The following is a 27,704-nucleotide window of genomic DNA, read 5'->3' as shown; positions in this document are numbered from 1 at the left end:
GGGAAGGTGCGGCGGACGCTGCTTTGATTGTGCGAGACGGCTGTCAATCGTGGCGGCGAGGCTCTCCCCCTCAGCGAGGTTGAGGGGCGGTCGTTGTCACGGCGGTGCGGTGGTGCTGGACCCAACTCCTGCCGCAGCATGCCCGAGTCGCGCACACTGGGACCTGGTGAGGCCGCGCCCCGTTAAAGGCTCGAGGAGGGGCTCACAGAATCAATGAGGTTGGAAAAGACCTCCACAATCATCCTTGAATCCAACCTGTGACCCAACACTACCAAGTGGCGTGTCTGGTCTTTCCTTAAACAGCTCCAGGGACGGTGACTCAAACACCGCCCTGGGTAGCCCATTCCAATGTCTAATCACCCGTTCTGTGAAGAAATTCATCCTAATGTCCGACGTAAACCTCCGCTGGTGTACTTTTGACACTGGGTGTCTGGGTGTCTGCCCTCCCTGCACCTTGCCGGGATATGGTGCCTGAACCCACTTGCCAGGGAAGATGCACAATGCATTTGCTTGCAAAAAGGTTAGCTTGGAGAAGCCTTCCTGGTTTCTACAACTCTGCCCTGGCTTAATTTGCCAGTGGCATGAATGGAAGTGTTCAAGACCAACTTGGACAGGTTTCAGAGCAACTGGTCTAGTGGAAGGTGACTCTGTCCATGGCAGGGGGGTGGAAGAGATGATCTTTAGTGTCCCTTTTAACCCAAACCATTCTAAGATTCTGTGGTTCTATGAATACCCTGTTAGTGCATCTCACCAGGAGGCATTTTCTGGGGTCAGGTATTTAGGAATATCGTTGCCTACCCTTTAGCAGGGGCTGTTGCTGTCCCACACACTCCTTGTACAGCCAGCAGTGGAGCACAGCATTCTGTGATTCACAGGGAAATCAATCTCCCATTGCTCATGTGTGCAAAATATTCACGGATGGGACAAGACTATGAAGTGCATTAATGAGGACAGTGCAATAATGGCAAGGATTTGGCAGACAGACTAATTGACTTCTATTGAGGCTCCAGCAGTTACACCTGGAGCAGCAGAACTAGACCAAATCCACGGGTTGCAAAGGGGTGAGGAGACCTAGAAAGCAGAATTACAGAAAAGAAAGCAGGGCAGGCAGGGAAGGGCAGGTTTGTGCGTGTCCTTACGTAACGGAGGAGTTTGCTGTCAGTGACAGTGATACACTGTGGGATTACATGGGCAGAGCTGAGTGAAAAACAGGGAAAGGAAAAAACCTATTGCCCTTAAATTAAACACTCCATTCAGAAAGAGTGTGAGGAACTGTAGTTCAGAGAAGATAGCACAAGCAGCAAGTGAGGGCGTGAGGTCAGACAGCAAACAACCTCTCTGAGCCTGGGCCCAGGCACACGAGGAAACCAGAGAGCCACATGTATGCAGGTGGCTGAATCAGACGTCACTGAGAGGTGCAGCTACACACCACAGGAAAGTCCCAGTACTGTGCCCAGACACGGGGAGCTTCCTGCAACATCAGGGCAGAACTGAGAACTGGATGTCAGCAACACAGGACTCAGAGCCATCTGGGAGACAGGGATGAAACGAGGATGGATATTTCAGTTTGGGGTGAGCAGCAGGAAGATATTGACAGCTGGTGATGCATCAGGACTTGTGATATACCGAAAAAAATCTTCTCTGTGAAGGTGGTGAGGCACTGGCAAAAGTTGCCCAGAGAACCTGTGGATGCCCCATCCCTGGAAGTGTCAAGGCCAGGTTGGACAGGGCTTGGAGCAACCTGGTCTAGTGAGAGGCGTCCCTGCCCATGGCAGGGGGATTGGAATGTGATGATCTTTAAGACCCCTTCCAACTCAGTCCATTCTGTGTATCTATATTATTTTGTGCTACCTCAGGCAGTTCCCTGTGCTGCATGCCATCCTCCACCCTTTCTCCCTCTCTTTAGAGCTCCCTGACTTTCCTGGTTGTGAAATGTATCAACGCGTATCAAAGCAGTATTTTGAAATAGTTTCTCTTATACTGCTGTGGGAAATGACTCACATGGTATCAGTTATTGATACGGAATGGGGTTTTTTTTTGGCAGATCCAAGCCAGAAGAAGATGGTCAGTGACAAGAACAATTTTCCTCTCTGGTGTCCGTGCTTTGAACTGGAGGTAGAGGTGACAACAGGCTCTTTGTAATTTCATCCTTCAGTTTGAATCACACCAGGATCCTTATCAGCAGATCCTTTTCTCAGACAGCACACAGCATATTACCCTCAATGGCATTTCCTTTTCAAAACAGCGTTCTGTGCTTTGATCAACGTGTAAAGGACAGATGAGAGTTGGGTGCAGTCTGATTTGATCTACCAGCCTGGGATATGAGAAAAAGGAAGGCATTTGCACTATACATCGCTCTGGTTACATGAGTTAGGGGCTGGTGTAGTCTACAAGCATTCTAGATATAGAAGTGGTAATGTTTATGGACGCAACCTTGAAACCAGATTAGAGAGACACATAATCCCAGGAGATTTCATATACTGAAGTCTCCAAACTTAAACTGAACAAAAGATTCAGTTGCTTTGCACAGTGTGTAAGTGACCAGCAGCCAGTAAAAGGGTGCGTAAAATTCTCAGTTTTGAGGAAAGGTGCCATCTAAAACTAACTGGGACTTGGATTTGATTCACTTCTAGTTCACAGCCCTGGCCTGGTTTTGAAAGAACTATTAAACTGACCTTTGCAAGTTCTCCTTGTGTTCTGTATAAATAAGCCTTGGATATCCCTAGTTCGTACCCCTCCAGGGCCCATCAAGAGGCATTTACTCATCCTTTCTCCTGCAGGTGTGTTTGCTCCTGCCACATGTCCAGCAATAAGGGGACCTGGAGGTGAAATGCCATGACGGGCATCCTACAGAGAAGCTCAGGATGGGCAGCACAGCCCGAAACAGGTGTAGCACAGCAGAGGGTTTGGACTGTCCCCAAGCAGGGCAGCAGTGAGGGCAGGCAGGAGGAGAACCAAATAACCTGAAGTTCTCACTGTCCTCAGGGGCTTTTGCCATCCAGATACAGCTGTGTCAGTGTTGGAGTAAGAAAGAAGAGCTGTGAAGAGCTCCTGGGTCCCAGTGGGGTGCACAGGAGCTGTGCTCATGGTCAGTGCTTGGAAACTGGCTTGGGGCCATGGGAATCCATGGGAATTCATCCCTACAGGAAGTTCTCAACCACATATAGAACTTCCTTCCCTGGAAGTGGCTGCATGCAGTGCCATGCTCCCATGGCACTGCTGGAGAGGAATTGGGAGCAGTGGGCAGAGGGGCCATGGCTTCCCAGGACACCCTCTCAAATCCTGTGTGATGAGGGCTGGGACATGGGACCTGTCTGGCAAACATCTCCACACCTGTTTCGCTGTGTTGAAGTGGAAAGTTAAAAACCTAAGTGAAAGTTCTGGTCCTCTGAACAGGGCTGGGAGGAACTTTGGGGCATTGCTTGGGTTGTCTCCTGCCTCAAAACAGGATCAGCACTACTAAACACTTTCCATACAGGAGCATGCCTACTGCTTCTTTTTTTTCTTTTTTTAAATCCTCAGATTTAAAAGTGGAGAGTCCTTACTCTCCTTAAACAACCTTTTCTATGATTTAACCCTTTTTACCCCTAGAAAATGTCCCTGAATTGCCCTTGTTACAGTGTTGAGCTGGCAACATTTTGTTTTAATCCCTATCTGTAAAAGAAATTTATTCCCTTCCTGTTTGAGGCAGCCTCTTATGTATTTGGAAATGGTTATTGTGTCCCCACAGCCTTACAGCCCAGCAGAGACCTTCTCCAGACTAATCACAGAAGGTTGCTGCAGTCCTTCTACAAAGCCAGACCAGGCTGTTCCAGAGTCCCCACTGGAGTCTCTCCACCAGGCCTCACCTTTCTCAAAACACAATACCTGTGGATGTATCCATCCACCCAATGGGATGTTTGCCTTTTTCACAGCAGCACTGTGAATTGACTCTTTAATCCACTCTACTCCAGATCTTTATCTGTAAAAGGCCTGGCTAGCCAGCAGGCTCCTATCTCACATTGCCACAGATCATTATCACGTTTGTCTGCATGGACTTGCACCCTACATGCCAATCCTTTTTTCATTTTATTGAGGTCATTTTGACTTTGAATCCTGGCCTCCAGAGCACTCACAGATCTTCCCAGACAGGTCCCACTTGCTAAAGATATAAGCATAATTTGTATTCCTGGATTTGGGTCATTAATAATAATTTATGAGTGCTCACAGGACCAGGGCCCAGGTGGGGTGGGAGATTCACAGAATCATTATGGTTGGGAAAGATCACCAAGTCCAACCATTAACCCAGCACTGTTCACCAAGAAACAAGTGTCCTCAAGTGCCACATCTGCATGGTTCTTGAACATTTCCAGGAATGGCGATTTGACCATTTCCCTGGGTAGTCTGTTCCAATGCCTGACCACCCTTTGGGTGAAGAAATTTTTCCTAATATCCAATCTACCCACCCAAACCTTGGAATAAGTCGAGGATATTTCCTTTTGTCCTATCTCTTGTTACATGGGGGAAAAAGGCCGACCCCCAGCCAGCGACAACCTCCTTTCAGATGTAGAGAGTAATAAAGCTCCCCCTGAGCCTCCTTTTCTCCAGGCTGAGCCCCCCCCAGCCTTGTGCTCCAGACCCTTTCCCAGCTCCGTGGTCCTTCTCTGCATATGCTCCAGCCCCTCAATGTCTTTCTTGTCGTGAGGGGCCCAAAACTGAATCCTGTTTTCGAGGTGTGGCCTCACCAGTGTCCAGTACACGGGGACGGTCACTGTCCTGGTCCTGCTGGCCACACTATTGCTGATCTAAGCCAGGATGCCCTTGGCCTTCTTGGCCAGCGTGGGAGACAAATAATGGAGGTTCTTCCGGGGGCTACCGTGGTGTAGTCCCAGCGCTCTGTGGGATGAAGCGGAGTGGTCAGAGGCGAAGGGAGCCGGTGCGGGGACGCAGCAGGGTCCGGCGCACGGCGCGACCGCAGCGCCTTTGTCCGCGGGCGGGCGGGCGGGAGGGCGGCGGCGCGGTGCGGGCCCGTGTGGACGCAGTGCCGCCCGCCGGCGGGCTGGGCCGGAGCATGTGCAACTGCGGCAGCACCTGGCAAGGAGCCGCAGCGCCGGGGATGTGAACCAGGCGGGGAGGAAGGCCCTTGACTCATCAGATAAATCCAGCCCCGCACTGCGAGTGAAGGCGGAGGAGGCGCGGCGGCGAGCAGCGGAGGATGGCGGGGGACAGTGAGCAGCGGCTGGAGGAGCAGGGGCAGCCCAGCGGCGGGGAGCCTTTCCTCATCGGCGTTAGCGGCGGCACGGCCAGCGGCAAGGTGCGGAGGGTCGGCGGGGAAGCCCCGCCGGGGCCGGGGAAGCTCTGTGGTGCGGTTCCCCCCACGCCGGGCGCGGCGGCCACATGGCAGCGCGGCGGGTCCGAGCGGCCGCCCCGCCACGTGCGCCGCTCTGCGGCCGGGCCGCGGGCTCGGGGTGGGCGCTGGGGCTGCGAATGGAGCCGGGGCCGGGGATGGAGCCGGGCGGGCTCGCTGGCTGCGCGGGGAAGAATGACCTGGTGGAGGGAGCGCGGCCGCCGAGGCCTCTGCCCGGGCGGCGGCCGGAGCCCCGCGGACACGTGGAGGGGGCTGCGGGGTGGGCGTGGGATTTACTCGCTCCTTCTCTCCGACCGGGAGCTTGTGTCCCTCTGTGTCACCGGCGAGAGGGGGACAGCGGGCAGAGCTGGGGGCTGCGCGGAGCAAGGTGGCCCTAGCTCGGCTGGGGTAGAGGCGGCATCCCCCCTCCAGAATCATTCCCGTAGCTGTGGTCAGTGCTTTCCCCGTCCCTGTTCACCTGCACCGACCCTAGGGGCTGCCCACCGCGCAAGGCACCTCGGGGGCAATACAATTTTTTAATTTCCCCCCCACCCCACAATGGTGTCGGTCGTGCATGGGGGTGCCCTTCTCCGCCCAACTTTAGGGTAGCAGGAGCGGGAATTCTGCAGCAAATGCTGACTCACAGCGGCAGGACCTCCTGGCTGCTCTGGCGGGAGGGGCTGGCCCTTGGCAGGGGCAGGTGGGAGCGGAGCGGGGCGAGGGCTGCGGGGACGGGGCAGCCGCCCGCCTGGGCAATGCGGGTGTTTCCGGCAGGCTGCTACACCCAAACTGCAGCGCAGGGCAGCCTTACGGCTTTTCAGCGTTTTATTTCTGTTGTTTCATACAGTGTGTCTGTCTGTATTTGTTTAACCTCGCTAGGTCACTTTCTTTCTTAACAGGAAAAGAAAATTGCTTGCTTTTTTTTTTTTTTTCTCCTTCTTAGGAGCAGTAAAACCAGCTCCACAGCTCATCAGCGCTCGTATGCAGGGCAGCACATTCTACCTGTGTTTTTAAGAGGCGTTTTGGAGAGGATGAATAGATTTGGAAGTAGCTATACCTGTGAAATATTTCTTGTGAAGGAAACTGAATGTGGGCTGGCACAGGAGAAGGATGAGCCCTAAGTCTCCGGGCTGATCTGTATTTGGAGGGGGATCCCTTTTTCTCTTGAAGAATGGCATAGCCCAACTGCTGTACCTCAGCCCAGTGTTTTAAGCATGTCTCTGAGTACCCTATTGATTCTTGGACTGCTGTTGCTGCTGCAAGGGGGAAAAATCCAGCTATAACAGGAGAGGGATGGTGAGAGAGGATGCAATCTTCTCTAGTGGGAACCAAAGCTGGATTGTTCTTGCAGTACAGCTCCTGGTGACTCAAACATGCTGGGTTTGTCTGTTCTCTGATGCGTGGGTCTGCCTCTCTGTAGTTGTCCCAATAACATCGTGCTGGTGCTGCTGAACTGTTACGTCCCTGAACACTCTGTCTCAGGCCCCACAAGTAAAAGCAGTGATGCAGTACAATTACACACAGTGGTTCTCAACTTCGAAGTGAAAATGCTTAAGAGCAGCAGGCTGCCTTAGGAAAAAAATAGGAAAATGGTCCTTTCTAGCAAGGGAGATGTACTAACTAGCTTTTCCTGTCTCTCAGCTTTGATTTTCCCTCCTCCAGTGACTGCTGGCTGCAGAAAAACCTCTGTGCAATGCTGCTCGTTGAAGGGACTCCAGCAGATCGCTACAAAGTTGGTGGGAAAAGGCTGCAAGAAATACGCTAGCAAAAAACCCCAAGTAACAGAAAGAAAGGACCTGGGACTTGTGCCTACAGCCCCTCAGATTCAGGTTTGGTGAAGCTGCAAGTCAGGGGTGTGGGGGGCTGTCCCTCACCTGACTGGTGACAGTGCCCTGTGCCGGGTGCCACAGCATGCTCCAGGAAAGCAGCAGTGGGGCTGATGTGGTTTGCTTAGCTAAGGGCTTGCCTGCAGCCAAAATCTAGTCCAGGCGCTACTGTGCCCATGTGCTGGCTCTGGGTGAAAACTGAATGCTAGCAGGAAAGTAAAGCAGGCACCTTTCCCACTGGGAAAGTGACAAATCCATCTGACTCGCCTTGACACCAACTGAGGGTTGTTGTCGAAACACACCCCTTTGGCAGCACACCAGCCCAAAGATAATGGAGGGAATTTGCCTTCCAAGGCTCCCCCCGCCCCCCCCAGCTCCTCCCACTGCTGCTTTTGGGTCTGACATAGGGATAATAGGCTCCACAGTCCCCTCCATCCCTCTTGCTGTACCAGCACAGTCAGGCTCTGGAAGGATGGGATCGTGTTTCGCAGCTTGCCACAACTTATGTCTTGTGTCCTGTGGTGCCCTGGGGAAGCTGCTGTTGGAAGTGGCTGGCCTTCCCAAAGAGCTGGGGCGTTTTTGGCTGATGTTCCTTAAAGGCAAATCTGTGAGAACTCAAGTTCAAAGGCTGAGTGCTCTTCCCTAGTGAGCAAAAGAGGCTTGAGCAACTTTGGCCACTCAAATAGGGGTAGAATCCTGAGTGCTTTCTTGGGTTTTGGCTCTGGAACGAAATGTGGACTGTGTTGGGAGCACAACTGAGGAGCCACAGAGGTCCTGGGGAGTCTGGGGTGCTGCAGCCTGTGCAAGGGCAGTGCAAGCTGCACGGTGGCTGTTTTGAGTCAGCTCAGCTGGGACAGGCTCTTCAAAAAAGCTTGCTGTCCCCTAAAATCCAAGCACTGTGTGGCCTGGGCAAAGGTTGCTGCAGTTTCCTGGGGTGGAGATGAGTTGGCATTAAGACCCCCATCCTGTATCAAACCTGAAGAGGACTGCAGCTGCCTCATTTCCTCAGAGGGATTCCCAAGGCTGGTTGTCGCATTTTTTTTTTTATCCTATCTGTTCTCAAGTGTTCTGCTAGAGTTCTTGTTTCCCTCTTACACCCATGGCCTTTGCGCTAACAGCTTCTTCCCTTGCTCCTGCAAGAGATTCCTGACTACCAAGGGCTCTGCAGCGTACAAGGCAGGCAGCCAGGCTGTGGGCTGGAGGAAAGGTCAGCAAACTGATGGCTGAGATGAGCTGGGAACTGCTGGGATACCTCCTTTAAGTTCTTCTGTGTCCTCACTTCAGCTTAGCTGCTGGGACCTTGCAGCTCTGCCAGCAGTGCTGAAGCAGCTTGCTCCCAGCAGTAGTGGTGGCATCTGGTGCTGGTGTGGCTGCAGGGGTGGGGAGAGCTCTTTAAGCTCAGGCTGAAGCATTAATTGTTGTCCCCACGTGAAGTGAAGTGCTGATTGCTGCCTTCCAACAGGAGCTTGTAAGAAAAGACAGATTTTTAAAGGGCTGATTGCTTTGGTTGGCTGCTCATCCCTCAAATCATAGTGGGAGCTGAATATGGTTGCTGCTGCAGCCCTGTAGTTATATCATTTGGGTCTTGAGTTAGCACATCAAGTTCCCAATGTCTGTTTGAACATACAGCCTCAGAGCTTCCAGCCTGCAGAGCACCAAGATTGCAGCCTGTGTTCAGCCAGGTGTGCTCTTCACTTATTCCACTAGGCACTTTGAACACTGGGAAGGCTGGCTGAGGCTGGAATTGCCCAGCCAGGGTGGAACAGCCAGTGCTGGCCCCCAGGAAAGGAATGGTCTGAGCCGCATGAAGCAGTTCCATCTCTGCGTGGAACTTCTTTTGTGACAGAGCTCTGTTGTCTACCACAGCAAGGGCTGAGGTCCCCCACAGCAGCCTGGGGGTCACTGCCAAAATGTCATCACCTAGATGGCTGGCAAAGAAGCCCAGAGGAGATCTGGGAATGTCTCCCCCACAGAAGTGGGACTAACAGGAATTGCAGCCCTGTGCCAGTTCAACTCCATTTCCTGGTGACGTTCATTCATGGCTGGCAGGAGCCCTGCATCACAAGGTCTGACTTGTTCAACACTGGTGTCAACGTGTGCTAGAGACTTGTCAAACTTTCTAGTAGAACGTTGTTTTGTGCCAGCCCCAGTCAGACTGATCCATAGGACATTTTGATGGGTCAGCCGTTTCCTGTTACTGATAGAATATGTGCTCATTGTGGAGCCTGCTTACCAAAGTCCTGTGGGCTCAGCCAGCTCTGGGCTGTGGAGTTTGCAGCATGAGCTCGAGAAAAATATCCTGTGCCTAAAACCAGAGGATTGGGAGGGATTGTGTTAAAGGGTTTGTTTTCCTCCCTGCATGTAATCTGTGTTTAGAGCCTCTGTGTGTGCCTGTTTATGCTCCAGCCTGGGATTGCTGATCACATGCACCGTGTTCCAGGGTGAGTCAATAGAAACCTGGCTATCCCACTCCTGCACTGGTTGGCCTGTGGCTCACAAAGGGAAAGTCAGGGATGGTGAACCTGCCTGGGAATGCTCTGGGTGGAGGCCCTGGCTTTTGGTTCAAGAACAGTAAATTTCCAGTCCCAGTGTTGCCATACATATGTGCTCCCATTAGGACTGGAAAGGATGGTGTGGGTCATGAACTGGCTGTCTGTAGTCACAGGCAGACATTTGATAGATGCTCTGGGACCCTTCCCAGTTTGATGTCTGTTCTGTGTGTCATCCCAGTCCAAGCACTTCCTGGTACTTTATAATTACCATAACCTTCAGGAACAGACCAACATCTGTAACTCGTGTGCTGCAGGAGATAAGCTGGACTTAAGGGCAGCATGCTATAGAGGACAGCAGAGAAATTAAACTAATAAATACAGTTGTTCCTTATGTTTGATCTGAGAGAAAATCCTGTCAGACCACAAAACTGGAGACTGTTTTATCCGCAAAGGTATGATGAGGACACCCCAACCAGGCTGCTGCAGATGCAAAGCCATCGCTAGCTCCTGCCAAGCCTGCTCACAATCAGATCCTGCAGGAAGGGCGTTATGGCAGTGGTGTCCCTGGAGATAACCTCTGGGCTCCTCTCCCAGGTGGGATGTGACTGCTGCAGCCTGTCCTTGTTCCTGGTTGTGTTGTGGGCCAAGGGCATTGCTCTGTTGGGGAGGACTGTCCTCATGAGCAGCAGCTTGGCTTGGGGCGAGCAGCCTGCTGTGGTGGCAGGAGGCTGTGCCTCTTCCCACACTGGAGCCCAGCATGTGCCTCTCCTTTTGTTTGGCACAACCCTTTTCCTTCTCCTGAGGGATCTGACAGCTTCAGTGTTTCTTTAGGGCTGGAATCACTGGATCTGGCTAAGTCATTTTTACTGAGTGTCTCATCTAGAGTCCCTGGGAAAATGGGAGGTCCTCCGTGCAGTTGGAATGGGAACTTGAACATCCCTCTGCAGTGCCAGGTTCCTTGGGGATGGACAGACTGCTCTCAGCATGTGGGTTTTAGCATATCCACCTGCACAGGGCTTAGGAGTTCCTGCTAGCCCAGGACAGGCCTTGCCTTCCAGGGGCAGAAGCACTGCCACAGCAAACCTGGGGCTGGAAGCATCTGCTGTGCATCTGCCGTGTCCTGCCTGGCCCCTTCTCATGGTGGTTCCTGGTGGTTGACTGTGGCACTGTCCATCAACTCTCTCCTTAATACCCATCAGAAGTTATAATTCACTGTCTGATCAAAGCTACTCAAGAGGGATTGTGGGATAATCTGCATAATAATGTCAGGGAATTAGTCAACTGCTGAAGAATATCTGAGCAGCTGGCTATAGGCTATGAATGAATGTGACTTAAATATGTAATTAATATGTTCCAAGTAAATGTCAGGGGTAGGCCTCCAAACACCCATCTGTTGAGTTTCTTCCCCTGTGTACCACCTCTCTCCTTTTGGAAAAATATGTTGGATTTCTTTCCCAGGTACCCTCTGCATCTTCCCAGCAGAATAAAGCTGTACTTCTTCCTTGAACACTGGCTGTTTGTGTGCTTGGTTCAGAGGAGGAGTCCTGCAAGGGGAGCTGCAGCCACTTCTCTTTGGGAATAACCTCTTGCTTGCGTGGTGCTGTGCTGATACCTTCCTCTCCACAAGCTGTGAGGTGTGGGTTGGTTTGCACAGCTTTCCCAGGGAGTAGCTCAAGCACAAAGCCTGGGGGAGTGCAGCTCCGGGGGTTTGCTCCAACCTGGAGCTGAGTTCCCCTCACTGCAGTGTGGGGGAAGTCATGACCAATGGCAGGAGCCAGGGTCCCTCCCTGCCTGCATGCTTGGAAAGTCCTGCTTCAGTTCCATGTAGCTACCGTGGGAAAGGCCTGCTTGGCAACCATGGAGGCTCAGAGGCTGCTGGGTCCTGGCTATATTTAGTTTCAACCAAGTTCTGGAGGAGGGGAAGACTTTTGCTTGAGAAAGCATTCTGTTGCTGGGAGTTCGCTGCAGCTCACCGTCAGTGTTCACTTTGGCTTGTGGCAAGGCATGCATGGATTAGGTGGATATGGAGAAGAGGCTGAGCAGAGACAAGGAGCTCTGGCACAGCTCTCATATTCTTCCAGATGAGTTGTGTCATGTAAGGCATAGCTAGTAATGGGGCTCAAATCCTAGAGCTTGTGTACTGGGATCACATCACCTTTCTCAAATCATCCTCTGTGCTCCTGGGTTTCTTGTCGAAGAAACAATTGTCTTCTTCCCTGGGAGAAGCAGTTAGGAATTGGCAAAAGAAGGAATCTGAGCCCAGGCTGCCCCTTCAAGTGGGTGCTAAGTGCATGTTGTCAGCATGTGTCCCCTGCATCCAGACTGGTGCACATAGGCACAGTACTTTGGAGTCATGCTCTGTTCTTGCTCTTACTGGACATCCGTGGTCTCCCCAAAACCTCGCTGTGCTAATTTCCAGTTATTTGTGGCTCTTTCACAGTCACACATATATGCTGTGCTGCTTTGGGAGAAAAGGGTTTAAGCAGGGAGTATGTCATTTTTTTGGGGGGACACTTCCTGAGGCTGGGAGTTTCTGTTCCCATTGTGTTGGGGAGTTTCCAAGCTCTGTCTTTCTGGTTTTTCTTCCTTCTTGACAGTGGGTGTTTATCAACCAAGGGCAAAAACTGCCTGTCCAGCTGTAGGAGTTGTTCAGATTGGCATCAGGGACTGCCCCTTGTGAGACATTGTTTCTATCACAAATGATAGTGGGAAAAGGAAAAACCTTCTCTTGGACCTTGCTGAGGTTCACTGCCCTACTAAGGGAAGCTGAACACAGCCCTGGAATGGGCTAAGGCAAGCTGAACATGCCCTGTCCCCATGTTCTGCTGCACTTAATGCAGGTATAATATGTGAGCAGTGCCTGGCCCACACCTGCAGGACCAAGGTGACATGTGTGTCTCTTCCCAGAGCTGGGAGGTGACATCCCTGCTCACCCAGGCAGTATGGTATGCTGAAACTGAGATTGGTCCTCAGAGGAGGATGTCCTTGTGGTTGTCTTTCTCCACTTACTTTTGCCAGCTCTCCAGAGCCCACCAGGGAAAAGGGAGAGTCCATAGTGTCTGCCAGGTTGCTTTTTCCAAGAGGTGCCATCCGCCCCAGAGCCCTGGATGGCAAATGCAGCTGGGATACAATCTGTTCCTCATCTAGAAACCTGGAGGGGAGGACGTGTTCCTGTCTCCAGCTGTGCTTTGGGGTACTTTCTCCTTGGGCTTTTTTCGCTAGCAGGTGTCTCAAATTGTGAGGTGTGGAGCTAGAGGGTGATTTTCAGAGCTGGTGGAGGCTCTTCTCCACCTTCCAGAATCCATAGACCCGGGATTAGTGTGCATAAGGCAGAAGGAAGACTGGCACCATTTGTCTGATGCTCTCAAATGATTTTACTGCCAATACACATGCTGACGTCCAAGGGGAGAGTGAATGCAAATCCCTGGGTTGCTTCACTGATCCAAAGGAAAGGAGTCCCTCCCCTGGGCTGGGGAAAGCAGCTTCTGGTGCAAATCCACGTGGAACCTGGGGACCTGCCTGGGTGGCTGTGCTGAAAGGTGGTTTATTCTTAATGGCAAAGGGCCTGGGAAGTTTGGTGTCCTCAGCAGCTGTGGCCAAGGCTGAACCCTGCTGTGCTGTGTCCTGTTGCTGCACGGCAAAGTGGTGTCTGGGAGTGAGTGGGCAGGAAAAGTGGAGGAGAGGCACTGAACACACCCTGGTTTTGCAAAACTTATGGGATACAGCTGGATAAGCTGTAGGGCTGATGCAGGCCAGAGAAGGATGTGGGGAGTGGGAGAACAGAGGAAATGGAGAGTGGGCTCTGGCTTTGTCTGCATGTGCCAAAGGGCAAGTGACTGGAACGGACTTGCAGGGCTTTGTTCTGGGTGGGAGCACCTTGCTGCAGGGCAGGGCTGCCAGCATGGCTCAGAAAGCACGACTTGCCAGCTGGGAGAGGCAGGAGAAGAAGATGGGATGCTCAGGACACCCCATCCCTGACCCAAAACCTAAATTGGTGCCCAGGCCAGCCTAGGGTGCTGTGAGTGAGCTGGAGCCAGTTCTCTCTGCAGCAGAGCTGTGTGTGAGCTTCTCCAGCCAGGCTGGGGATGACTCACAGCCCAATGGTCACAGCCAAGTCAGGTCAGCCTGGCCTGGAGGGAAGAGATGGTCTCTGGAGACAGAAATACTGTCAAATCTTCCAGCTTCTCAGGCAAACAGCCTTGCCCTCTGCCTGCTGGGCTGACCTCCTCTGCCGGGCATGCATTCCCCTCCCTGTTCCCTCTCACCAGTGCTGTCTTCAGCTCTGCAGCTGGAGGTTGGCAACCAAGTATGGAACAGATGGTTGAGCCATCCAGGAGGTGGGAGCATGGAAAGAGCCACTGGTAGGCTGGGGTAGGGAGGTTGGGGCAAGCATGCCCCTCTTTGCAAGGCAGAGGGCTCAGCAGAGCATTTGTGGTGTCCGGGGCCAGGAGCAGCTCAGCGGGGCATTTGCAGCCAGTGTGATTCCCTTGAGTCAGAGCAGCTCACTTTGGCACCAGGAACAGCTGCTTTGCCCCAAGCAGTAGATGCCATGGGGCAGGAGCAGAGCACTCCCCAGCTGGCCTGGCCTTGGCTCTCACTGGTTGGGGCAGTGCTGGCTGCCAGGCAGTGGTACAGTTACCACCAGTGCATTGCACAGTAGCCAAGGACTCCCGTGACTAAGGAGAAGGGACTGGAGCAGGCTTTGGGATTTGTCCCCCAAGCTGTGCTCTGGGTCATGTTGCAATGGCAGCCACGCAGCCGGTGCCAGCAGAGCTGGTGCCTGCCACCCTCTCCCAGCCTGCTCCATGTGGAGTGCGAGGTGCCTGGTCCCTATGCCAGCAGCATTCAGCAGCCAGGGCCACGTGGCTCCTCAGCCACTGACCCTGAGCCTTGCTGTGCCAACAGGTACCAGGATATGCTTGCTCCTCCCAGCCCTGGCAGCTGTGGCAGAGATCCCTGATAAAGTCCCAAGGCTCTCTTCTTCATGTCTTCTCATCCTGGGCTTTGTTTGCTCTTCTCTGAGGACTCTCTCATGCTGTGGTGGGGTTTCTGTACTGGACCAGAGTGGGGGGAACCAAGGCTGCTTTCTCAGGGGGAAGGCTCAGCCCTAGTGCCCCATGCAGCTCTGCTCCACAGGGAGCTGCCTGGCAGGCTGGATGGAGTGCCTGGGGCCCCTGGGCATGTGGCTGAACCCAGGCAGGAGCCAACTGTTTCTCTGCTGCCACTTCTGCCTAGAATAGGAACTGTGGGCAGGCTATAGGAGCAGAGGAGAGGGTGGCAGGCAGCAAATTTGGTGCAGCTGTCACACTAAAGGGTACCATGGGGATGCCTCTGGAGCACTTTTCCCTCAGTGGCTTTGGGCTGTGCCTTTGGGAAAACCACAGACTCTTGGCTAGAGGTCCAGCAAGCAGGAGTGGGTGTTACCTGGGGACATCCTCCCTGTGCCACTTAGATGTAACTTGCTGCTGATGTGCCTCCTTTGCTATTCCTTTCCCAGTCATCAGTGTGCTCCAAGATTGTCCAGCTGCTGGGCCAGAACGAGGTGGACTATCGACAGAAGCAGGTGGTGATCGTGAGCCAAGACAGCTTCTACCGGGTGCTCACCTCAGAGCAGAAATCCAAAGCACTCAAAGGCCAGTTCAATTTTGACCACCCAGGTGAATGGAGAACAGCACTGGGGCTGCCATGCACTGTGGGGAGAGGGCTGGAGTGGGATCCCCAGCTCCAGCAGCAAAGAGCCTGCGTGGACACTGGGGCTCTGAGTCCACATGGGACAGGAGTGGGTGGCTTACTTAAGCTCTTGTGGAGCTGGATGCATCCCTGGCAGGGTGGACCACCTGTGTCCCCCCCATCTCTCTTGGGAAAGAAATGGGGTGGAGTGTCTGGAATGAGAAAGAGCAAGTTATAAACCCTCAAACTCCTTAAGACCCTCCTCTTCCTGCAAAAACATCCCCCAGTTTGAACACAGTTTTCATAGAATCACCAAATAGTTTGTGTTAGAAGGAACCTTAAAAGTCATCTTGCTCCAACACCCTTCACTAGAGCAAGCTGCAAAGGAACGAATTGGTTTTTGGTGCAGCTGAGGCCCAGAGAGATCTGGCCTGGCAGAGTCCCTGGAGCCAGCAGCTTTGTGTTCCTCCTTCAAGGAGGGAGCCAGCTGTGCAGCTGCTCTGCAAAGCCTTCCACCAAGGAGACCCTGCCCTGTTACTACAACAGGGGCTCTTTGAACCATCTCCAGGCTTGATGGGGAAATTCCAGAGCTGCTGTCCCTTCATCCCCATGAGGACAATGGCCAGAGGCAGTAAGCACTGAGCAAACAGAGCCTTCTCTGTCTGGCAGGTCAGTGCTGGAACACTGCTCCAGTCTCTCCAAGGGCTGGAGCCCTGGAGGAGATGCCTTCCTGTGCCTGGGCTGTCAGCACTGCTGTACAAGGACAGTATTGATCTCTGCAGGTCACATCCCAGGCTGCTGCAGAGCCATGGAGCCCTGTGGCTCCAGGAGAGCTGGGCCTTCCCTCATCCCTGGGGAGGTGCAGGGCTTTCCTCCAAAGTCTGTGCTGTCTTTCCCCAGTGCGAGGTGCCCATGACTCTGGCTTGGGTGAAGCTCAGCATCTGGTGGGTGGAAGAGGTTGCAAAGCTGCCTCGGGTAACATTTCCTCTCTCCTCAGATGCCTTTGACAACGAGCTGATCGTGAAAACACTCAAAGAGATCACAGAAGGGAAGACGGTCCAGATTCCTGTCTATGACTTTGTCTCCCACTCCAGGTCTAACAGCCGCTCCTGCCTTGCCATGCCTCTGCTGATGCCCTGTGGCACCACACACAGCCCTGCCCTCCCCAAACTCCTGCCCTCTGCTTGGGTGCCTAACCTGCCGGCACAAAGTTTCCATCCTAACTCCTCCAGCCCCTGGGTTGGGGCATCCCAGGCAGATACAGGCACAGGCTAAGGGTCTGGAAAGCTGCGTAGCCATGCACTGACATCCAGCAACATCCAGGCATCAGCACAGTGGTGTTACGACCCCCCTTCTCTTCCCCCATCCATGCCTTCTCTCCTCATAAACTCAGTGTTTGCAGCTTTAACAAGTACTCCAGCCTCAAACACCCAGCCAGGAAAGGGGGAGGACAACAGTTCTGGCTCCTGTAACACTCCCCTTGCATGTGTTCAGCTTGTTTTTCATGCCTGTGTTGATTGTGGATGGTGTGGCTCCGCTCTGTTTCCCACAAAAGCACTATGCTGTCAGGGAAGTGTTGCCTGGTTCCCAGGGAAGCAGAGCTGGCTGTACAGGTTGCTGTGCATAGGCTTTGCTGGGCTTTCTGGCTTGGCACATAACACTTGTGAGCAGCAGCAGCTGGCCGAGGTAGGGGGAGAAGGACTAGTGTGCTTCCGGCTTTGCTGTTTATCCTTCCAGGAAGCGTACGTATGCCTTGGATTCCCTTCACAGTGGTGGGGTAGGTCTGCCCTCTCCTTGGTCACCCGCCTGGTGCAGCAGTGGTGTCCCAGGGTTGGAGCAGTGCTTAGGAGCACTGCTGTTTCCCCTCACCTCTCTTTTGTTCCCCACCTTCCCCCAACCCATTTTGACTGTGCTTCCCCCTGCCAGGAAAGAGGAGACGGTGACCGTGTACCCAGCTGACGTGGTACTCTTCGAAGGCATTCTGGCCTTCTACAGCCAGGAGGTGCGGGATCTCTTCCGCATGAAGCTCTTCGTGGACACGGATGCAGACACCCGACTGTCCCGCAGAGGTGAGGCAGGGACAGAAATACCCCTTAACTGATCTGGGCGGGTGGTCACAGAGGCAGGTGATGGTGACCAGGGCAGAACTGGAGTTGGCACAAAGCTGTGAAGAGCTGGAGAGCTTTTCCTCTGCAGTGCAGTGTCACTAGGGCAGCTTGTGGCAGTGGGAGAGCACCTGGCTCTGTTTCTCTTGGGATTCAGTGGGATTTTTGCTGCCTTGGCTGGGATTCCTCCTTTGATGTACGCAGCAGTGTGACTACTGAGCATGCCGTGTCCTTGTGTGGCTCCGTGGCACCAGCCCAGTGCCAGCAGCTGAGCAGCAGCTGCTGCGAGTCAGCAGATGCCAGCAGGGAAGGGTGCCGTGGGCAGGGCAAAGCATGTGGACGGTTCAGTCAGGAGGCAGTGCCTGATAGATCCATGCAGCACCTGGGGTCTGGATGTGCTCTGAGGATGGCATTTGGGCCGTGGTGTCCACCGTGGGTGGTGTAGATGGGAAGTCTGGCTGTATGTTTGTGCAACCCAGTGTGGAGCCTTTATGTGGCAGCTGGTGCTGGGGTGATGGTTTGGGGGCAAAGAGCCCTAGAAACTAGAGTATCCCTCTAGGACTCCCCGTGTCCTGCTGGCTTGGCTGTGGGTTGCCAGCTGACATGGGAGGGACATCCACTTTGCATGGCCCGCATGACTTGAGATGACCTTCATTTCAAAGAGTGGGGTCACTGATATAGCACCTCCTGGGTGACTAAAAAACCATTTGGGGACTCTTGGGGCAGAATTCACTTCTGTCTGAACTATTCCTACTCCTGCCTGGCTCTGACAGGCTCCAGAGGGTGCCTGGGGATGCAGAAGATGACTTAGAGGAGCAGTTCCTTCCAGAGCTCTGTGCTGTGACGAGGGGAGTGCGTCTCAGTGCTTCAGTCTGGGACCGTTGTGTGCATGGGACTGTTCCACTCTGCAGTGGAGCTGGTCTTGCCTGTGCTCCTGCTGTCAGACACATCCAGAGCCTCCTCAGCTGCTGGGATGTCATCAGCACTGATTAACATCTCCTTTTTATGAATTCCTCTTGACCCTACCCACTGTTCTTGCATGACTCATCCAGGGAGGTGACAGCACAGTCATTGCAGGGAGATGTATTAGCAGGTCACAGATATGCACTTGCAGGATCCCAAAATGTGAGCCCTAATCCCTTAAACTGTGCTGTGCAAGAGCTCGGGGCCACACCTGGCCACAGGGTAGGACACTGTCATGGTGTGACCCCAGCCAGCAACTCAGCCCCATGCAGCTCCTTGTTCAACCTCCCCTGGTGGGAGAGAATCAGAAGGGTAAGAGTGAGAAAACTTGTGGGTTGAGACAAAGACAGTTTAATAAGTAAAGCAGAATCACAAGCCAAGCAAAATGAGGAATTTTTCACCACTTCCCATGGGCAGGCAGGTGTTCAGCCATCCCCAGGAAAGCAGGGCTCCATCGTGTGTAATGGTTCATTCACTTTGAATGTCTTGCCTTCCTCCTTCTTTGCCAGCTTTATATCATGTATATGGTATGGAACATCCCTTGGGTCAGTTGGGGTCAGCTGTCCCAGCTGTGTCCCCTCCCCCCACTGGTGGGGTGGGGTGAGGAGCAGCAAAGGCCTTGGATCTGTGGAAGCACTGCTCAGCAATAACAAAAACATCCCTGTGTTATCAATGCTGTTTTTAGCACAACTCCAAAACACAGCCCCATACCAGCCACTGTGAAGAAAATTAACTCTATTAATAAACTCCTAACCAAATCCAGCACATTCTCCACCCCTTATTCCAAACCACTTAAATGATGCTCAGGTCCCACACTATCCAGTACATTCTCATTATCCACCACTCCTCTTCCCATGCTTTGGTGTAACACACATATATCAAGCCCCTATTTTATGGACCACCCCAGCAACACATCCTCCAAGTGTCCACTGAATTAATTTAATCCCTGACTTTGGACTCCATCTGTTCTGGTGGTCATTCTGGACAGGAGAAGCAGGTGGGGAGGGTGGAGTTTTTGGGTCACTGCTCACCCCACTGCTCACTCACACTGCTTCTTGTAAGGCTTGTACTTCTCCCACCCACCATCAATCACTTGCAAAAGGGCAGCTTTGCTGATTGCTGTGCTGTTGTCCCCTAGTAACTGCAGCTCATTGTTCTGCTGATAGGAATCTGGCCATTTCCCTGCCATCAGCAGTTGGTAGGACCACTGGAGCACCAAATGTGTTTACTGTATGTCTGCCTGTCCTTTCTGGGAAAGCAGAGCCTGTGTATGAGGTGCCAAAGGTATAATAATGTCCCTGGAGCATAGCTGGAGGCAGCTCTTATTAAAAGTTGGGATCTTGCATTGTGATGTGGCCCTGAGTCATCTTTCCATAGACGAAGTCCTAAAGGGTGGCACCAATTGGGTTTTCAGCTAGGCAGCAGCAGGAGATGAGGTTCCTGGAAATGCAGCTGACAGCTGAGTTAATCAGTAGTGCTGGGGTTCAGTATGTGCAACTCACACTGTACCCATCTCAGCACCTCTCCCCAGAAATTGTGCTAGCAGAGTGCAAGGGGCAAGGTCTGCCAGGTACCTCAAACAGGCATCCATGGGGATCAGGGACCTGATTCTGGCTAAGGTCCCTTGCTGCCCTGTCCTTGGCTGGTTTCCCTAAAACAGAGACCAGGTCCAGTGTCACATGCATGTTTTGGGTCCAGTTTGAGTCTGGACCCGCTGGCTTCAAAGGGGTACCGATCTGTCCTTGGGATATTTGCCTGCCCTGTAAGCAATCCCTCTGGATAGGGTGTGCAGTCTTAGCCTGGGCTGTTGGGACCTGCTGCTTTGGGGGCAGGTACAAGACAGCAGGTGTTTGACTTGTGTTCGTGTGGGGGGTGATTGTGCTGCTGTGGTGTGCCCTGGGAAGAGGCAGGAGAGCTTTGCCCTGTCAAACCTAGCCCCCGCACAGCTCACAGGCCTCCTGCACCCTGAAGTGGCCAACAAATAAGGTGTGGGACTTGGGAAACAAAAGTGTTTTAGTTTTCTTGCCTCTTTGTCTGTATTGTTTGAGCTGGGGCTCACTCCTGCTCTCTGGAGAAGCTGGCTAGAGCAGCCTGGTTCCTGGAGCTGGCACCCATCCTGCTGCCAGCCCTTTTCCCCCATCACTTCCCCCATGCAGGGCTGTGAAAGGCCATGCTGTGAAGCTGCTGGCCGAGGGCAAACAGAGCCATGGGGACAGTGCCAGACCAGCAGTGTCCTGGCCCCAAGAGCACACGGGCAGTGGCTGCTGAGCAGGTCACGCAGGCTGGTAGTGCCATGCCTTGGCTCTGCCTGGGACATGGGGGAAGGCTCACTCCAAACCCAGTGGCAGGTACTTACATGCTGGGGAAAAGCCAGCAGCCCCTTGGGAACAGCCGAGAGCCATCTGCTCAGCCGCAGGGCTATTTTGGCTCTTCCCCACGGATTGAATTCCTGCTGAACTGGGGCACTTGTCCGCACTGAAGTGGCTTCAGACTGGAGATGGCACTAGCCCAAATAACTTATGCAAACAGGGTGAAAGGCCTGAGTGACAGAACAAGCAGGAGGCCAGTTTGCTCTCCTGCCTCCAGGCTTCCTCCTGAGCTGACCTGCCCCAAGCACCCCATCAGCCTCTGGTTCACCTGCTCGGCTGGGGACAGCACAAGGAGCCTGGCAGAGCTGTGCAGGTGGGTGGGTTTTACTCTCCTCAGCTCTACAGACCTGAGTTAAACTGTGCCTTAATGTGTGTGTGTGGGTGAACCCCACTGCTTTGGGCACCTCTGCACTGGGATGACTGAGAGAATACCCAGTCAGGCAGGACAAAGTGTCAGGAGAGAGGCAAAGGCTGAGGCTGGGAACACTCAGAACTGAGCTGGCACTGGTTACAGCTGGAATGCGCATGCAGAGCTGAGAAGGGTGGGAGGCCAAGAAAAGCCTTTGGTCAGGTCAGCCAGCTCTTGGCTCCCACAAAAACTTGGAAGCAGGTTAAAAGCATACACTGGGCTGGGATGTGCTCGGACATACGGGCAGCAGCTTCCAGGAATGGCGATCTCAGACAGAATATCTGGGTGACTGGCCAAAGGCTGTACTGAAGGGAAAGGGGGTGGAGAGATTTGTGCCTCAGCTCCTGACTGTGCCTTACATCTTCCCGTCAGTGCTACGAGACATCAGTGAGCGAGGCCGGGACCTGGAGCAGATCCTATCTCAGTACATCACCTTCGTCAAGCCCGCCTTCGAGGAGTTCTGCTTGCCGGTAAGTCAGAGGAGTGACACCTGTGTGAGTGCTGAAAGTGCCTCGTCTCCTCAGAGAGGAGCACTTTGTGCCCAGAGCTCAGATCAGCCTTCGGTGCCTTTCTCCCTCCCTGCAGGCTCTGGCCAAGGCAGGGGTGCCAGTGCTGGCCGGGGCAGAATGTGATGGGGACTATTTATACAGCCACTGCCTTCCTGGTGAGATCATCCTTCCCTTCTGGAAGGCAGCATGGCCAGAGAAATCCCTCCCTGTGCAGGGGCTGACAAACCACTGGGCAGCTCAGCCTGGGAGGGAAGATCCTTGGCTGTATTAAGCTGGGGAATGGGAGATGGCTGCTCCCAGGCAGTGTTTGCTGTGTCTGCCTTTTGGGCTGTCCTGCCTGTCCTTTTCACCCTGCAGTGCTGCTGGCTTCATGCCTGGGAGAGCAAGGAAGCTTCTTCCTTCTCTCTGTGGAGTGGGATGTGGCCTTGCAGGTTGTATTTCGTGGCTGGTGATTGGCCAGGGTGGAGAAAGGCCTGCCTGGAGAAAGGAAGGTCCTTCAGGAGCTGGTAACAGAGGCAAGGCTCCCTGGCAGACAGGGGCTGTGTATGTGGGAATCTACTGCAGTCTTGCAGATGTGCATGGAAATAGCACGTTTGCAGGATCAGCCATTGTACACCTTTCCTGGCTCTCATGGAGAGGAGCCTGTGCCTTGGTTCTCAAGGCTTTTCAAGCAGATGTGGTAGTCACACGAGGAATTTTTTTTATTCTGGAGGAAGTGAACCAGCAGAGTCCTGAAACCTGGGAACTGCTGGCCAGCACCACAGGTAGGAGTGAAACTGTGCCTCCCACCTTAGGAGAATTCCTATGCTGGTCTATCTGGTCAGCTCTGACCTTTTCCTTAAGAGGGATTGATTCTGTGCTACAAGATATTTTCCTGGCTTTTGCATGGCTCCCTTTTTTCAGTCTCACTAAATTGTGGCCCTGGAGACCAATTCCTAAGTCCAGAAAGGCTTTTCCTGAGAGGCAGGCCCAGCTTGCAAGGCTCCTCTTCTTGCAAATTCCTAGCAAGATAAATCCAGTTTTTCAAAGCAACAGACGCTGCATCAGGCTCTTCTGATGAAGAGTCTGTAGGAGAATGAAGTGTGAAACAAGGAGGGCACAAAACTGCCTTGTTTCTATCCACAGCTTTGCAATGGTCTGCTCTCGCTTCCAACCTGGTGGTTGGCTCTGCTGCAGAGCAACTGCAAGCTCAGCACCCACTGTTGCTGTTATTTGACTCCTAAAGCAGCTCTGGGCCAAGTGGTCCAGTACTGAAATGGTCTGGCATATCCTGGTGATTTTTGATATGTCTGGAAGCCCTTGGAGGTGTCATGTGACATCCATCACCGCATCTGGCTTGGTGGAGCTTGGCTGTCAGCTGTAAAATTGACACAAATGGGGAGGAAACTGAGACTGGCACCTACAGGTGAAACTAGGACGGGACTGGTGTCCTGAATCACATCTTCTTTGCAAGTGATATGGTAGGGAGTTCTCCCCTCTTCCCAGGTAGATTTTGTGGCTGCGCTTAGGTGCACCAACTCGTGCTGTTGTAGCAAGTCTGGATGGATTCAGGAGGAAGGGTTTTCCCAAGAGCATCAGCTGCTGGAGTCTTGTGATTATGAGGGTTCTTAATTGCAGGTTTTGTTTGGGTGCCTCTTACTGGCTTCTGTATGAGCTCATGAAAATGGAATCAGGACACGAAGCATGGCCCTTGAAACATGGAGCAGAACACAAATAAGACCACCCAAAATGTATTATCAGCAATGACATACCTCCTAGTGGGTTTGGGTTTGGCAAGGGGAGGGCAAGGACCTGGCCCAGGGAGCAGGGACAATGCCCCAGCCTGGTGTATCTCCACTTTCCCTGTAACACAGTGCTCTCTCTCCTTCCAGACCAAAAAATATGCTGATGTCATCATTCCCAGAGGAGCAGATAATGAAGGTAAGGACCCAGACCCTGCTGTTCTGACCTGGCAGCCAGCTTTGGGCAGCCAGCTGTCGCAGTAGAGTTAGGTTGGAGGTAGCAGGACCTGCCACAGAGGGGACTCAGGCCACTGCCACCCGAGAGAGGGCTGTTACCACAGGTGTGCTAAGATGGGCCTGTTCCCTTTGGTCCTGCTTGGAGCATTAGTGACTAGGAGTTTGTGTTCCTCTGATCTGTTGGCCTGAGAGCCCATCTATGTGCACTGCCTCCAGGCAAACTCTTGGTTCATCCCACACAAAAGGGATTGTGCAACTGGGACAGCCAGGTCTCCACCTGGCTGCAGTCAGCCTCACCATGCTGGCTTGAGGGGTAGAGGGATCAGGTCCCAGGGGGGCAACTGCTTCCAGCAAGATTGGGATAGGAAGGGAGACCAGTGGGAGGGACAGCAGGGGCACCAGCTCTGCCTTGACTCTGGTTGATTTGCAGTGATCCTAACATCGTCTCTCCCCCTTCTACTCACAGTGGCCATAAACCTGATAGTGCAGCAATCCAGGACATTCTTAACGGCGGACTCAGCAAACGCCAGAGCAACGGGTACCTGAATGGCTACACTCCCCCGCGCCAGCGACAGCCCTCAGAGTCCAGCAGCCGGCCCCACTGACCCAGGCAGAGGCGTGAGGCCACGGCCAGGCCGCTGGGCACTGCCACGGCCCCTCTGTACATACTGTCCACTCATTCCCCCCTTATCTATTTAAGAAACCAGATGGAGACGAATGCCTTTAATTTTGTATGTTCGAATTGCCGAATGAGAAGCAGCCAGTTGCTCAGGAGCCTGGACTACCCTCAGCTCCCGGCCTTGCTCAATAACTCCTCCAGCATGGAACTGGCTATAAATCTCTATAAATATAGAATTGCTCTATTTTTGTGTAAATGCAGAATAACGTAAAATTACTTGCCGTAAGGTATTTGCCAGGCTCAGTATTGCTGGGAGGGACTGGGAAAGGGGGTCCTGAGAGGTGATGGTGTCAGGATCTTCACCTCAAAGGTGGTAAAGAAGGAAGAGCATTCAACAGCTGCTTTAGTATCACTGTGGTGTCCATCCTGGGGAAGGGCAGTGGCAGCTTGAGTGTGGGCTGAGTGTTACACCTGGGCTGGGATTGTCTCTTCCTGCCATTGTTTTCAGGTCTGAGCAGCCTGGTTTTGGCTGGCAGGTGCTGCACAATGCCTCTGGCAGCTGGGAGAATGATGTGGAGTATCTCCCCCTGACTCTCTGCAGCTCCAGGTCTCAGCCTTTAAACAGCATGCCATTCTGTGCCTGACACTCCTTCCCACCACAGGTGTGGGGCTGCCGTCACACCCTCCAGTGAGGACCTGGAAGGTGGTGCTGGGTATGTGGCCATGTAAACACGGCCTTTTTAGCAGTCTCAATGCCTGGCTTGTGTGGGGGCAGCACACGGATGGATACCTTTAGCCCCTCTGGAGCTTGGTGGCCATGTCTGGTGGCACTGTTAGTTGACCCTGGGCTGACCTGCCTGGAGGTTGGCTTGCAGGTCAGAGGTGTGTCTCATTCCTCACTTGGATTGGTTTTGCTCTTGTATGCGGGATTTTGGGATGAGGTATGGTTACAGGAGAACCAGCCTCTTCTAAAAGAAAGGGGCAGTGGCTGATAAAAGGCAGCTGCTGAGCTGCCTGTCTGAAGGGCTCAGTAGTGAGTGGTCCCTGGGCTGCCTCACATCACCCATGTGGGACATCCACAGGTCCCATCTGGGTAGTTGTGAAACTGGGTGCCCAGCAGTCCTCTGCTCCCTGTTTTCAGAGCATGCTCCTTAGCCTGTCCTGTGTTCCCTTTCACTGTCCTGGAGGAGGACAGTGTCCCAAGGGCTGGCCAGGCAGTGCTCTTCCTTGCCTAGGGTGAGACTTAGTCTCCCCATACCTGGTAGTGCTACAACAGCTGTGTCCAGAGATGCCTGGTGGTGTTAGGGATGCCCGGAGAGGCTCCCTGCATGGGTGGGGCAGTTTGGCTGGGGCAGGGAGCTTGGTGGGAGCCAGTGGGAGGGGGTTTGGTGGGATGGTAGCTAGGAAAGATCCTTTGACCAGTGCTGCTAAGACTGACTTGCACTGCCAAACCCAAAATTTCACAGACATCCCACAAAGCCTGGAGCAGGGACCCTTAGCCTTGCTCCCTCATGGTTTTTCCAGTCTTTCCAGAGCATTGGTTTTGCTCTGTGGTTAAGGGTTTAACGGACCATGCTCCATTGCTCTCCAGTCTGATGTAAGCTGGGACAAGCTTTCGTCTTTGAGAGAGCAAGAAAGGATACACCTCCCCGCAGTGACTGCTGCTGGGACAGACTCATTCCTTCTTGCTCTGTGATGAGGCAGTCTTTTATCCCCCTCCCTGTCTGCCAGCATTCCTCCAGGCATGTCGGCTTTGCCATGACCAAGGGCTGGCACTGCCTAATTCTATGTAGGTAAGAGGGACCAAGCCCTGCAGAACTGGTGAGGCTTCTCAGAGCTTATGCAGAAGACAGATAAAATATTGACCTCCTCTCCCTGTGAATAAAGACCGAATAAATGGATGCTGGTGTTGTCTCCTGTTTGGTGCTGCATGGTGCTGATTGCAGTCCCAGGATGGAAGCAGACTTGGCCAATCTTGACTTAGTTTTGCAAGTCTAAGCCAGACCTGGAGCAAAGCTGCTGGCACAGATCAGTGCTTTGGTGAGGAAGGAGGCAGCAGCTCTGGCTTTTGGCTGATCTCCCCCACTGTAAGGCCCAAAAACTCAACTTGACGAGGCTTTTAAAAGGGCTGTTTGGTTGTTTGTGTGCTCTGCATTAGATGCGCAGGAGAAATACTGACAAGAAAATCTGAGAGGTCAAAACAACCAAAAAGACCTTACTGGCAAATTTAGAAAATCACAGAACTTAGGCAAAAGGTTACAGCAGCACTCAGTCAACATAAAACACTTACCAGAGCATTGAATTGGCCCATTCAACTTTGCAAACTTTAAGCTCATTTCATTTCAAGTTATTCATGAATTCCAAGAGGGAATTGTAGGAAGAAGAAAGAAAGAAAAGATATAGAAAAGGACACATACAGTTACCCACACCCTGGGTTCCAGGGTGTTTGATCTGATAGATTCTCCAAGAGGAGGTAGGGTCAAGACCTGTGCTCACCTCGAGTTCAGCTCAAGTTCAGGCTCCTTAGCCTTCCTGGGCCTTTGCCCCAGGTGGGTTTTCCAGTCATTTGGCCACTTGGGAGCTCCAGGGTTAGGGGCTTCCAAGGGGCAGTGTGGAGCATTGCCTCTGGTGTGCCAGGGATTGGCAGGCACTGCAGGGCTGGGGTACAGACTAGGGATGGGGGATGTGCACGGCAAGGCATTACCTCACCAGGGCAAGGCCTGACCTGCCCCTTCTCCCACACACATGCACCCCAAAACGTCTCGAGACATCAAACTTTCACACCCACTCTTAGCAAGTCCTGATGCACATGTTGCTTGGGGTGCTGTTGTGAAACCCCTCTGCTCTCAAAACAGCAGAGGTGGAGAAGTTCAGCCCTTGCTGGTAAGTATCTTGAATAAATGACAGTCAAGTGGGTTTCATCAAAAGACCTCATAGGCAGGGTGGCATTAGCACCAGGGGGGTGTCAGGCAAGGCAGGGGGACTGCTTTTAGCAAAGGGCTAAATCAGTTTGTGGCAAAACACTTGATGTCAGCATGGATGCACAAAGAGAAAGTCAGGCTTAAACGACCTGATAACCCTGTGAAGAAATGAGTGGCTTGGTAGGTGAGGGAAGAGCAGGGCATGTTGTCTACCCTGGCATGAGTCAGGCATTTGATAGGATCTCCTGTAATGTTCCTCATGGTGTTGATGTATGGGCTGGATAAAACCAGAGGTAGATGGAAAACTGGCTGAATGACTGGTTCCAGAGTGTGGTGATCGGTGGTATGAGGTCTGGTTGAAGATCAGTCACTTGTGTGACTAGGTCCGGCCCCTCTGACATCTTCACTGAAGATCTGCATGATGGAGAAATGGGCTGACAGAAACATTTTTATGTTCAGCAAAGGGAATTGCAATGTCCTGCACTTGGGGTTAAATGATCCCATGTGCCAGTACATGCTGGGGACATCCGCAATGCA

The 27,704-nt window shown here is 53.0% G+C and overlaps 1 protein-coding gene across 1 annotated transcript; it reads left to right on the top strand.

Annotated features, from left to right (window-relative positions):
• The first annotated feature begins 5,012 nt into the window (after positions 1–5,012).
• On the top strand, positions 5,013–26,147 carry UCK2 (uridine-cytidine kinase 2). Its single transcript, XM_032118675.1, is given in 8 exon segments — positions 5,013–5,293; positions 15,142–15,301; positions 16,312–16,408; positions 17,241–17,383; positions 21,533–21,630; positions 23,541–23,589; positions 24,094–24,114; positions 24,117–26,147. Coding segments are annotated over 8 exon segments (783 nt in total). The 5' UTR covers positions 5,013–5,194; the 3' UTR covers positions 24,233–26,147.
• Positions 26,148–27,704: the final 1,557 nt, after the last annotated feature.

This window comes from Corvus moneduloides, chromosome 9 (genome assembly GCF_009650955.1).
Source record: "Corvus moneduloides isolate bCorMon1 chromosome 9, bCorMon1.pri, whole genome shotgun sequence".
NCBI classification, from domain to species: Eukaryota; Metazoa; Chordata; class Aves; order Passeriformes; family Corvidae; genus Corvus; species Corvus moneduloides.
Note: the sequence above shows the minus strand (reverse complement) of the source record. Positions and strands in the feature narration are given on the sequence as shown.